This window comes from Lolium rigidum, chromosome 5 (assembly GCF_022539505.1).
Source record: "Lolium rigidum isolate FL_2022 chromosome 5, APGP_CSIRO_Lrig_0.1, whole genome shotgun sequence".
In the NCBI taxonomy this organism is placed as follows: Eukaryota; Viridiplantae; Streptophyta; class Magnoliopsida; order Poales; family Poaceae; genus Lolium; species Lolium rigidum.
Window position 1 is genome coordinate 233,794,199 of NC_061512.1, and position 14,519 is coordinate 233,808,717.

At 45.2% G+C, this 14,519-nt stretch overlaps 1 protein-coding gene across 1 annotated transcript; it reads left to right on the plus strand.

Moving 5' to 3' along the window:
• The first annotated feature begins 11,156 nt into the window (after positions 1-11,156).
• LOC124652285 (proteoglycan 4-like) lies at positions 11,157-11,650 on the plus strand. Its single transcript, XM_047191303.1, has one exon. It carries the CDS (start codon positions 11,157-11,159, stop codon positions 11,553-11,555), a length of 399 nt encoding a protein of 132 aa, XP_047047259.1. The 3' UTR covers positions 11,556-11,650.
• The last annotated feature ends 2,869 nt before the right edge of the window (positions 11,651-14,519 follow it).

The window sequence follows — 14,519 nt, forward strand, 5'->3', positions numbered from 1 at the left end:
CGCCGCCATCAACCTTCAACGTGCTTCTTGGCTCCTCCTGGTTCGATAAACCTTGGTTTCTTTCTGAGGGAAAACTTGCTGCTGTGCGCATCATACCTTCCTCTTGGGGTTGCCCAACGAACGTGTGAAATACACGCCATCAAGGAGGCATAGTATAATCATAATAAACTTTATCCTCCATAGTAGGTGGCACCAAAATACCACTATCATTATAATCATCATAAATGGGAGGCAAAGTATCATCAAAGAAAATTTTCTCCTCAAAACTTGGGGGACTAAAAATATCACAACCAGCTTCCCCAAGCTTAAATTCTTCCATAGCATTAGCAACAATGGTGTTCAAAGCATTCATACTAATAACATTGGCATTATCATGCATATAAAGTTCCATAGGTTTTTTAATTTTCTCTTCAAACACCTCATGTCCTAACTCAAGATAGATACTATAAAGATCTCTAATATTTTTGTTGTTTTCCATTAAGCCTAACTAGTGTAAACAAGAAACAAAAAGATGCAATTTCAGGATCTAAAGGAAATAGCTTCGAGCACTCACACACCGGCAACAGTGCTAGGAAATAGCTTAGTAGTCGGAGGATGTGAATACCTTTTACCTTACCTCCCCGGCAACGGCGCCAGAAAATAGCTTAGTTGCCGGGGTCCGGAGTGTGAGTGCCTTTTACCTTACCTCCCCGGCAACGGCGCCAGAAAATAGCTTGATGTCTACGCACGCTTCTATTACTGTAGACAGTGTTGGGCCTCCAAGAGTAGAGGTTTGTAGAACAACAGCAAGTTTCCCTTAAGTGAATCACCCAAGGTTTGTCGAACTCAGGGAGGTAGAGGACAAAGATATCCCTCTCAAGCAACCCTGCAATTACGATACAAGAAGTCTCTTGTGTCCCCAACACACCTAATACACTTGTCAGATGTATAGGTGCACTAGTTCGGCGAAGAGATAGTAAAACACAGGTGGTATAGATGGTGGTAATATTGCAGGAAGTAAAGATGCAGTAAACGAACATGTAGCAGAACAATAAATAAACGGTGCCAGAAAATAGCTTGCTGGCGTGGGAGGCAATTCTCTGTGGTGTAACTTTTCTATTCGGAAACAAAGCCTAGGGATCATACTTTCACTAGTGGACACTCTCAACATTGCAATCATAATTGAATATAAATATAAGCACTTCACTATGCTATTCTTAATTACTCTCTGGCAAGATAACGAACACTAATTCATCATGTAGGCAAACCTTAAAGATGTATTCCCAAGTACTAATAAACACCCCACGCTGTCACTGTGAGCATTCATAGGAGGTACTAACACACCACAATTTCATAGAGACATCCGACTCCAATCATAACTCAGTGAATAAGTATTCTGTGAAATATAGCCTAAGAGACCCACACGGTGCACACATTGTCACCTTTACACACGTGGGACAAGGAGTCTCCGGAGATCACATAAGTAAAATCCACTTGAATAGCATAACGACATCTAGATTACAAAGCTCATCATATGGATCTCAATCATGCAAAGCAACTCATGAGATCATTGTATTGAAGTACATGGGAGAGAGAGATGAACCACATAGCTACCGGTACAGCCCTTAGCCTCGGGGGAGAACTACTCCCTCCTCATCATAGGAGACAACAACGTTGATGAAGATGGCGGTAGTGTCGATGGAGATGCCTTCCGGGGGCAATTCCCCGTCCCGGCGGCGTGCCGGAACAGAGACTTCTGTCCCCCGAATCTTGGCTTCGCGATGGCGGCGGCTCTGGAACTTTTCTCGTATCGTGGCTTTTCCGTCTCGAAGATTTAGGTCACGACGACTTATATAGGCGAAGAGTCGGAGTCGGAAGGGGTCTGGGGGCTCCACACACCAGGGGGCGCCCCCCCCTCTGGCCGCGCCGCCACCATGTGTGGGGGCCCTGGGCCTCCCCTCTGGTCCATCTTCGGTGTTCTGGAAGCTTCGTGGAATTATAAGATCGTGGGCCTTGATTTCGTCCAATTCCGAGAATATTTCCTTACTAGGATTTCTGAAACCAAAAACAGCAGAAAACAAGAACTGGCACTTCGCATCCCGTCAATAGGTTAAGTCCGGAAAATGCATATAAATGATGTAAAGTGTGTATAAAACATATGTGTATCATCATAAAAGTAGCATGGAACATAAGAAATTATAGATAGGTTTGAGACGTATCAGTCATCCAACAAAAGAGTGTAGAGAAAGTAGTATTTGTTTATTCAGTTATGTGATCAATGTTGAGAGTGTCCACTAGTGAAAGTATGATCCCTAAGCCTTGTTTCCGAATATCGAAACTCCATTTATTTACTGTTCCACTGCATGTTTACTCGCTGCCATCTTTATTTCAGATTGCTATTACCACTCATATTCATCCATATTACTTGTATTTCACTATCTCTTCGCCGAACTAGTGCACCTATACATCGACAAGTGTATTAGGTGTGTTGGGGACACAAGAGACTTCTTGTATCGTAATTGCAGGGTTGCTTGAGAGGGATATCTTTGTCCTCTACCTCCCTGAGTTCGATAAACCTTGGGTGATTCACTTAAGGGAAACTTGCTGCTGTTCTACAAACATCTGCTCTTGGAGGCCCAACACTGTCTACATAAATAGAAGCGTGCGTAGACATCAAGCTATTTTTTGGCGCCGTTGCCGGGGAACGAAGAAAAGCTACACCACAGAGATTTCTACCTCCCACATCAACCACGCGCCAGTTGTGGACAACAGTGGTTCAGCTGGTCACAAACTTCTTCCATTCAGGTATCATGCCAGCTTACTTAAATGATACTCATATTGCTCTGATCCCAAAAAAGCTTGTTCCTCTTGCACCTGCTGATTATCGGCCAATTAGCCTATGCAATGTTATATACAAGATAATAGCAAAATGTCTAGCAAACAGACTCAAGTCCCATCTTCCTGGTCATATACATCAATCTCAACAAGCCTTTATTGAGGGCAGGCCCATAAGTAACAATATTATTATAGCTCAAGAAATTACACATTCCTTTGCTCTCAAGTCTTAGAACGTTCATGCTTTTATGTTGAAAATTGACTTAGCAAAAGTTTTTGATCGCTTAGAATGAGACTTTATTGTTGCTGCGCTAAATCGCAAAGGGCTGAATAGACACTTCATTAACTTGATTCATGCCTGCATTTCATCACCCACTTTCTCAGTAATTATAAATGGACAACCTTTTGCAAGATTTAAAGGAAATAGAGGCATTAGGCAAGGTTGCCCTCTTTCCCCTATCTTTTTGTCATGGCCATAAATGAACTTTCTATCAATCTTCAGGAAGCAATGGCAGCAAACTCACTTACAGGAATAACTCTAGGACCCAACTGCCCTCAAATCCACTCTCTCCTTTTTGCAGACGATTTACTGGTATGTGGCAGGCATCTATACAACAAGCTACTCGTATGAGAAATATTCTTCAAGATTTCTGTGCAAAATCAGGACAAACTCCAAATTGGAGGAAATCAGGGATAATGTTCAGCAAGAATGTGCCTCCTGAAATCATACATGCTGTCAAACAAATCTTTCCGGTGGAAGATATGGATAGAAATTTTATTCACTTGGGACATCCTCTTATCATTCCGGGAAAGAACAGAACTGAAGCTTACAACTTTGTGATTGACAAATTCAAGAACAAACTCATCACTTATAAAGCAGATAAGCTTTCTCATGCTGCAAGACTAGAATTAATTAAATCTGTTTTTGCCTCCATTCCTGTATATTATATGTCCAACATTCTCTTTACAAAGAAATTCATTGCAAAACTGAATGCTATCTCAGGAACTTTTGGTGGACGGGTGTGAGAGAAGAAGCAAATGCTAAAAGCCTTTGCCTTAGAGCCTGGAAAGACATATGTGCCCCCAAAAATGAAGGGGGTCTAGGAATCAGGAATTTGCAAGCTATGAATCAAGCACTCATTCCTATGGCCGCCTGGAGGATAGCAAAATATCCAAACAATTTTCTACACTCCATCCTCAAATCGAAATATTTTCCAGACAGTTCGATATGGAGACCCAAACCAAACACTCCAAAATCAGCATTCTGGACATCTATTATTAAAGTCCTTCCAATTCTTAAATCCCACTCTTTCTACCAAATCACAAAAGGAAATGTATCCATTTGGAGTACCCCTTGGTGCACAGATTGGGACACCATCTATGACAATCTGCTTACCCAACAAGAGGGATTCTCTTATCCAGCTCAAGTGAATAATCTTTGGATGCCAAACCAGAAAAGCTGGAATCATACACTCATAGATAAGCTCTTCGGGCAACCCATGGCCAATAACATCAAGCAAATTCCTATACTTCCTTCCGAGGAGAATGACATACTATGTTGGAAGCTTACTCCCTCGGAAAGTGCAATACAAAGAGTGCTTACTATGCTTGCCTTAAAAGAATGCAAGAACTTGGGGAACCACGACCAAGACAACTCAATCCAGAAACGAAAGGTCTATTGAAAAAAATCTGGATGTGCAAAACGATTCCCCTAGAGTGCAAGCATTTGGATGGAGGTTGTTGAGAAAGGCCATACCTACAGGAGTTCGAGCAGGTAAATTCTCCAAGCATATTAGTACCCTATGCTCAAGGTGTGGTGTGGAAGAAGATGATAAACACCTATTTTTTACATGTCATTTTGCTCGAGTGGCTTGGTTCTCTTACCCTTGGTTCATCGGATCCCAAGTCATAGCGGAAAATAGCAATACACTAACACAGATTATACTTGAATCTTCTAAATTTGAACCATCCCTATGCCACTCTAGAAAACATTTTAACTTTCATGTGGTGCCTATGGAAATCTAGAAATGACAATGTTTTTGCCAGGAAACCAGGAGCGCCAAGTCAGATTTATCAAATGGCGAAAGCCATGCATGATAATCTGGGAATGTCAAATTTCTCCTCACAGATCTCATTGAAAGAACAAACAAAATCAATTTATCAAAGAAGCCGAAGCTTTGATGAAGGAAATGAAGGGACTATTCAAAACCAAGCCAGTGCTAAACTTCCCAGGCAAGGAGAAACTCTAGAGACAGACTTACATATAATAGATACAAAATTCTTCCGTGATGCCACTTGGAAAACAAAGAAGGCTCCAGGAATAGCAAACACAGTCTCAGGAATTGGAATATATTGCAATATTAGAGAAAACAATCACAATGCTACAGCGCTCATACAAGCCTCCATGCCCAGATTACCTTCGGTTCTACAGGCTGAATCCCAAGCTCTGCTTGTAGCGGCAGAAATTGCAGTTAAACTTCACACTCAGAAGCCCACTTTTATGACAGACAACTCTATCTTAGCAAAAGCAGCAGCAGCTCAAACCATTACAGACCAACATGTACCCTGGGAAATCAGAAAACAGATTGCAATGTTCAAGATGCTAGTAGTTGACAACAATGCACAAATCTATCATGTTAAAAGAAATTTAAATGGAGTAGCTCACAATTGTGCACATCAGGCAATTAGACAAAATCAGTCTATGCCTATCTACAACTGTATAAATTCAACTCATAGGAATAGCAATTGTCCCATAATAGATGCAGTAAAACAGATTAACTCAAAAAATCTTGTAATTCATGACGTAAATTGCTTATGAGTTGAATGAAATTTTAGGCGCCTTTGGCGCCATTTCTTGTTAAAAAAAAGGTTTTATCCATAAAAATTATGCACTTGGAGTCCGGCTTAGATGGAGTGCGGGCTGATTTCAGGAATCTCAAGGGACCACTCACAAATATGCTGCACACAAATCATTTGGCCGCCACTTTTTGATCCGACGGTTAGACTCATCCAGGAAACTGACATCACACAAATGGCTAGGAGTACTAGATATTCTCTCCACTTCACACACTCATAGCAGGTACGCGTCTCACTAGTATAAAAAGGTCATCCGTCCCAGTTGGTAAGGGCATTTAGTCCCGGTTTTGCAACTGAGACTACGGAATCGGGACTAAAGGCCTCCCTTCAGTTTCAGTTGTGCTGCGAACCGAGACTAAAGTCTCTCCACGTGGGCGATGGGAGCGCGCCGGGACAGAGGCCTTTTAGTCTCGGTTTGTAACACAAACCGGGACTAAAGGCCTCCCTTCAGTTTCAGTTGTGCTGCGAACCGAGACTAAAGTCTCTCCACGTTGGCGATGGGAGCGCGCCGGGACAGAGGCCTTTTAGTCTCGGTTTGTAACACAAACCGGGACTAAATGCATCCATGTGTATTTTTTTATTCAAAACTTTTTGTAATTTTTTTCCACTTCCACTTTTTCTCTAGTTTTTCAGAATTTATAGTATTTGAGTTATTTGACCAATTTAGTCTCTAAGTGCACTTAATCTCTAGTTAAATTACTTACTCATGGTCAACCTTCCCGCCCAATCACCCATCCCCAAACTGCTCCAACAATAGCATGCTTAACTTCCCAGTTTCTTTCGTCCCGCTTCCAAGTGCTTTGCGTACATGTTATTGATATTAGTATCATATCAATCATATTAACCTGTTGGTCACGATGTCACATTTCTTTACTGTTTAAATTCCAAATAATTCCTTTAATAAACAAAAGTAATGATGAAATAATAATCTTTAATAAATAAATAACACCAAAAAAATTATTTTTTATTTTTCGTGTAGATACATTTTCATATATCAAACTTTTTTCGAGCTTTATGCCAAAGATATTCCCATTTTACCAAAAAAATACAGTGTTTTTTTGCAAAAAAGGGTCAAATTTCATGTTTGTTATTTTTCATAATAACTAGATCACCTAACCTACCTACATCTAAAAGGATTTTAAATTTTAAATTTTCTATCATTTTCTTTTGTATTTTACAAAGCTAAAAATGGTGATCCACGCGGGGAGGAGGGGGTGTGGAGCCGAACAACCCCAGAAAACCTGTAGTACGGGTTAGTGTTACAAACTAGGGCTAAAGGGTAATCCCGGTTTGTAACACTAACCCAGACTAAAGGTTTTCGCACCAGAGGAAGCTCTCGCTGCAACCCCTTTAGTCCGTTCGGTGTCTTCAACCGGAAATAAAACCGTGCGGGCATCCTAGCCGTTCGAACCGGGACTAGTGCTCATATTAGTCCCGGATCCAAACAGAACCGGGACTAATGCTGCGTGCAGCTCCGAATGAAAGGCTTGTTTTCTACTAGTGTCTTGTTGCATGCAATGAAATTGATGTGACGGGACTGTACAAACATATTAATCTCCATCAAAAGGAATATATACCGGAAATACTTGGCCATAAAACCGTACCATGTGACTTCTATACATTTGAAAATGAGAAATCCATACATATACAAAATGGCAAGGTAGAACTTGACCTCTCATTTTTTGGCACCGTACTGAAAATGAACCTTCATGTGAAAAGAAGAAAAGGTTACGACATTGCAGGTAGACACTAATGGTAGTCTACGAGTTACTTGTGATGAAAATGGTAATCTCTATGTTCAAAATAAGTGTCGCAAATTTTATCTAGATATAGATGTATCTACAACTAAAATAGGTCTAGATACACTTGAATCTAGACAAAACAATATGCCGCTAATTTAGATCGCACATAGTATGTTGTAATTTTCGCACTTACTACATACCTTGATTATAGTATAGGGAAATTTGTAAGGTCATGTCATCTACACTCTACATGAGATATTTTCCTGTATTTTTCGAGACCTAAAAAGATACGAAATTATGCAACTAAAACTTTTTTTTTGGTATCTTCATGCACCACCACGGTCATTCATCAGCCACGAATCATTGTCATCAATTATTTATCATTGTCACAGTACGTAGAAATGATATGAACTGGAATTGGAAGTGCCAAGACTTTCCTGCAACGATAACAATTGGAATTGAAAGGTGGCGTACCTGATTTTTCTGCAAGTAAAAAAAAAAAGGATTATGTGCACACAAAAGAATTTGAATTTGAACACTCCGTACTAGCTTTCATGCGCCAATCGCCAATTTTCTCTCCGAACACCACAGTGGTCATTAATCAGTTTATTCTGGTTTTTGGATTGCTAAATCAGTTTATTCGTGGCCCTTAATTTTCATATTCACGGGAGTATAAGTGAAAGGGTCAACCAAAATATACAACGATGAAGTTTGCATGTATACACACTCCAGTAAAACTGTGATGCATAATCCATTTGGAATGCGTAGAGTCCATGTCATGCATGCATGCATGAAGTTTGCATGTCATGCTACCGTTCCATCCATCGTGTCGTTCGGAGGACTGCGCACATCGTGGCCATGATCGCCTCTGCTCTGCATGTTCGGCTCTTGGCACTGGCCGCAGAGGTGAAAATATTCTCGTTAAAAATACTTACAACATGGTTACGCGCGCCTAGACTGCCCTCTGTGGGCAAAGCCCGGTCTCCCTAGGGTAGCAAGCAAGGTAGGCAGCAATCGTGACGCGAATCGCCAAAGAGATGAAACACACGAGGCCACGAGGGGAACCCCGCTGGCCCCATCCCACGCAGCAGACACGCCAGCGCTCAGCGCTGGTCCGATGGTTCGGTCCGGCCGCATCCACGCGAAATTCCACCACCATCGATCGGGACCGCGTGTGCATGGCATGCACGGCAGGGCCGCTAGCTCCATCGGTCAGGTACGACCGACCGGGGAAGGTGGCCGGCCGCTCTGAGGACCGAAGAAACGGCAGAACCAGAAGAGCTGCGAAAAGCTGGCTCTCGGTCGCTAGCCAGCCGCGCTTTTGGCAACCTTCCAATTGCTGCCCTGCCCGGCTTGGCTGCTTCCGTTGAGCCACTGCTCATCCAGCCGTCCGTCCGAAGCTTTTCGACTGTACACAGTTAATGACGGAGACCAATGCTACGTGCCGTTTCGCTGGCTATCTACACCTACGCACGCTACCTCTCCAACGGAAAGAAAAGTTTCCGACGAACGCAGCGTGCTCGCGGTGCTGAGTACGCCCGCCACGCATTTCTAGGAGCTACGGACAATCAAGTTTAACTTGCGCCAGGTGTCGCCATCCGGAGTACTTCAATTTTTCTGTGCTACTAATGCTTGTTACGCGTGTTTTCTTGACCACGGTTAATTACAAACCCACAAAGGGCGCAGAAGCTGCCAAAGTTTGGAGCGTCGGGCTTACAGTTTACACCGAGAACCTCCAAAGAAAATAAAATACAACGCGGTTCTTAACTTTTACAGAAAGAACCTTCTCCGCCATCGATGAAGGGGAGCTTGACACTTCGGGCACCACCACCGCCCTCCTCGCCCATCACCATCATGGCCTAGCGAACTACCAACGGTAGCCGTGCACCCATGTTGGCTAGATTTGGGTTCACACCACACACGGCTTATTGACAGGAATCCCGCTATATTCGCCTCCAGATCTCGGCCTCATGAACCTCGGAGATTCGTCAGAGAACGCCTCTGCTAGCCATCAGGAGGGGAAACCCGCCATGGCATGATGCTTAGGGTCCATATTGTAATACCATATACAGGAGGCCACCCTCCTCTCCTCGACCCCCTTCGTCCAGCGAGGCCGCCAAAGAAGAGGGGGAAGAGCCTAGGGTCAGAGAGAGACTCTCGGGAGAGGGGAGGGAACGAGCTACGAAAGCACATAGAGAGAGTAGCCATAGGACTCCCGTTATAGTTGCACGAGTACATTGCCACTATGGATGGCAACGGTTATCCCGTGACCGACATATGAAAGGAAGTAAATCCATTGATTTCAATTGCATTTGGGAATTGCATCTTGAGATTTAGAAGATCCATTTCTAAAATGCCCAAAAGCATCGCCTCCTATTTAGATTTTTTTTTATCCTATATTTGTAAACAAAATTACTACCTCTTTAGCAGTTATGACTAATTCAATTATTAACCCCTCAATTCCATATGAACCATCCTTGCCACCTCCTCGCTCTAGTTCATCACACCAATGTTTCTCATACATGCTATTTTGATAGCTATCAATTTTCAAGCTTCAAACTAGAATGCGATGTTCTCGCGGTATTCATTTTGCCTGACATCACTACGCTATATGCACAATTTAATTCACATTATATTTGGATCACATTATATTTGGATATGTCGTTCACTTCAGCTCAACGATGCAACGCTGGATTCACTATTTAATTCACACTACATATGGATATGTCGTTCATTTCGGCCCAACAACGCCACGCTAGAGCCACAATTTAATTCACGCTACATTTGGATATGACGTTCACCCCGCACTGGACCGGTCATTCAAGATGTGTGGGTTGCGGCCCAACCAAATTCAAACGCGGCTAATAGGCGGGTTACCACGCTCAAACGATATATAGAAGCACTTCGAATATGGCGCCAAACTTTTCTTCCTAGGCCAATGCAAGAATCAAACACCAAGGTGGTCATTTCCTTTCTAGACCATATTGAGGAATCCAATCTTTGCTCCCACGAACTTAGCCTTGTATAGGTCGTCATCATTGCTACACAACGTGCTATGCACGAAAGGGCCGCACACTGGAAACAACGGGGGGAATAAGAGCACGACGACGGGAGTCCTGCTATGTACATTTGAATTTGAATCGAATAAATTCAGGTGGGGATTTCCTCCTCTGCGTGGGACATTAAATAAACAATTGGATATGTTGTCATCCGGTTACGAGAGAGTAAGGGGCGTTATATGTGAATTTTCTCGCTACTTCTTACACACTTACACATGCTTAAAAACTGTGTGAAATGGAGAACTAACATTGGTCGTTAGAGTACTTGTTACATCCCTTTCTACGTAAATTATAGATTTTGTATGTTTATGTCATCTTTGTAATTCAACTTCTTTGCCCCATATATAATGTGTAGATGAACAAACAAAATAATCCTATAGGTACTTTGAAGATCCACTTGTAAGATGCACAAACTCATGTAGTAATAAGTTCATAGCGAAGCAAACTAGTAAACCCCCCAAAGTTGCAATTAAACCCTCATAAAAGCTTTTCATTTCCTTCACATCCGTGCCACTGATCTCCTGTGTCCACTGCTGCTATTTAACACTTCGCGCAACACCTCTCTTTCTCTCTCTCTGTCCATTTTTTTACCCAGTTTCTGCACCCACCGGAGAACAAGAATTCGATCCCATTCCAATTCCACCCACTTGCGCGGCGAATTTCACCGCCGATTCGGCGGACAGCGATGGCCTCTTTCGCCGACGAGGGCTTACTGCCGCTGACGCCGATCAAGACGGCGCCATTAGCACCCCCTTCGCCGTCCGCCGCTGACGCCGCTTCGGCCGCTCCGTCCCTGCAGGCGACATCGACGACGACCACCCTAGAGCCGGCAGCAGAGGAGAAGATGACGAAGCCGGCGTTGGAGGATCAGAAGGAGCCGGCGACGCCCACGTCGGAGGAGAGCAGGCTCCGGACGCCGGAGGTGTGCCCTCCGGCGCCGGTGCCTCGTCTGCCGTCCGTGAAGCGGAAGTCGCGGCCTACTTCTACGACGACGACGACAGCCCGGGCGTACATCGTCGTCCCGCGAGACCTCTCCGCCGTGTTCCGGACCATGCCGCCAGAGAAGCGGATCCGGGCGTCCTGATTCTGCTGTTGCTGCGATCTGCCAGACTGCCACCAGCCGGCCGGCCTCTCGATCGGTTCGGTCGATTAATTTCTTGTATAATTCTTCTAGTTCCGGGTTCGTCTGTTGTAGGCCTAGTTTAGGACGCACCGAAGTTTATGCTTTGCGAAGGTCGATCTGTTCGATCATGTGGTGTTCCAACAAAGGAAAACTTAAAGCAACAGTGCTGCAGGCTGTGCGCTTCAGGCTGGCTACCATGCCAGCCAGAGTGCCATGTCCATGTGTGTGCAGATTCCCAGCTCTACCATCATGCTGAAATGTACTCAGTTCATTTCCTACTAGCTCCAGCTGCCGGCTGCCGCACGTTGACTGACGCGTAGCCGAGCTCATGCCGCAGCTGCTGGCCACCAACAGCTGAACGCCGCACCTGACCTGAGCAATCAAAAAGGTGAGGAGCAACTGATATGAATCGCGTTCAGTGTTGCAAGAGTGATAATTTTCATCATGTCCGTCCATCAGACAAACGTGGAGGAACTGACCGAGAAATCGGACAGAGGAAGAGAGGCAATTCGACGCCAATCGATGATCGCTGCAGTGGGAAGAAGAGCCGAAGGATCTGCTGCCGATGGGCAAGCGAAAGGAACAGCAGCATGCATGAATGCTTTCGCAGCCTTGCAGTTGCAGAGTTGCAGCCACGGCCAGGCTGCAGATGTGAACTTCGCAGCACAGGCCTGACCGATCGATCTCCTCCCCGCAGCACTGCGCAACCACTGTGCGCACGTCGGGAGCAGCGGCCTGCATCTGCATGCATGCATTCAGGTTTCAGCAGTGCCAGGGGAATGAGGCGGAGAGATGGCTGCAAACAACGCCTTTTGTTCCCGGTGGTCGTCCGCCTGTTGGCTCCCCTTCCGATGCATGGATCCATCGTCCACGACGACGTCCCAATCCTCTGACCGCCGGCAGGCCAGGACAGCCGATCGACTGCCGGCGGGGCCGGCGCACACGCATCGGCCGGTTGAGTAGGCCAATAATTCCGCACCGTTCGTACGCGCGCGCACGTTGGCTCGATTGATCGTCGACACCATGGGTCGTACAATGTATGATAGATGGATCATTTGGGGGGATCACCGGCTATAGCAGTACCAGTATCTCTAGATCATCCTAGCTAGCTAGATGAATTATGTGTGAATGATGTATTGCGTGGAATGGGCTCCCGGCAAAATTAAAGCACAGCCTCCCATATATGGGGGTATAATTTTCGCACCAGTTTCCGATCCATTTTAGAGAATTCATATCCACTTTATGGAATCATAACGATCTGAAACACCAGATACAATATTGTATCAACGTTTTTTTTCTAGCTTAGGATTTCATACCGGGCGGGACCGGAATTTTCGGTTACCGCGAAATACCAACGGAGCAACAGTAGGACGGGAAAGTCCTTATTTTGATTTCAGAATGTAGCCGCCGCCTTATCATGCAAAAAAAAAGACAATGAAAAACAAATTAAACAAAAAAGGGAACCCTCCCGCCGACGAGAGCTGACGAGAGGTCGTGGTCCACCGCATCTCCAAGGCCCTAAGACCACCAGCGACGGAGCATATGGCAGCGTTGCCGCTGAGAGGGACGGAAAACCACGATTGTTTTTAGATTGGCCGCCGCCTCCCGATCGCCTCATGTACTATCACGTACCGGTTCAATGTAACTTATTTTTAGAACAAAAAGAAAGTCTTCTTTCATTAATTTCGTGTTTCAAGGGAGAGCAACGAAGCAAGACGTGGTTCGGACGGAATGCTCCGTCCCTAGATTATGGCCGGCATGTTTAGCTTTTGTAGCCGTGGACCGATTCGGATGTACTCCTTCCATTTATACATAGATGTTTTAGATTTGTCTAGATTTGAATGTATTTATATACTACTACCTCCGGTCCAAATTAATCGACGCAAAAGAGTACCAGCGGTGCGTACTTGATGGTTGACCATGCGTCAATTTAATCCGACCGGAGGGAGTACAAAATTGTGTCTACATGTATTCAAATTTTGACAAGTATAAGACATTTATTTATGGATAGAAGTAGTACCCGCTATGATTTATATATGAAGGCCATATGTTGTGCTCAAAGAAAAAAAAAAGTGGTGTTTCAGCGAAGGAAATCTGAAAGCAATAGTGCTGCTATGAAAAAAGCGATTGACCATCATGCATGCCAGAGTTGCAGGTCAATGTCAGCGGCAGTGCAGCGGCACACTGACTGACGCCTAACCGAACTAATGCCGCACGTAGCACCTGATCAGCAGCTAGCAACTGACCGCGGCAGCTGAGCAAGCAAGCAAAAGGGCAGAGGAGTAACTCATACGAACCGCTCAGACAAACGAGAAGGAACTGACCGAGAAATCAGAAAGAGGGATCGGCAGTTCCACGCAAACAGATGGTCGCTGTTGTGGGAAGAAGGAAGGAGAAGCGAAGGATCTGCTGCTAGACAAGCGAAAGGAATTTGCAGCATGCATGAATGCAGTTGCAGAATTTGCAGGCTGCAGACGTTAGTCACCGGATGGATTTCGCAGCACATGCCCGATCTCCCGATCTCCTCCCCGGCCGGCCGCAGCACTGCGCGGCCACTGTGCGTACGCGGAGAACACGCAGCGGCCTGCATGCATGCATTCAGGTTTCAGCAGGTGCGGACGAGCAGCGCAGTGCCGGGGGGAAAGGGCGAGAGAGATGGCTGCAAACAAGGCCTTTTACTCCGGGTGGCCCTCCGCTTGTCGCCTCCATGGATCAATCATCGACGACGACGCCCCGATCCTCTCTGACCGCCGGGCCGGCCGGACAGTAGATCGACTGCCGGCGGGGCCGGCGCACACGCATCGGCCGGTTGAGGAGGTCAATAATTCCGCGCCGTTCGTACGCACGCGCACGTTGGATCGATTGATCGTCCAATGCATGTGTCGTACCATGTACAGTATGATCGATGGATCATTTGAGGGGATC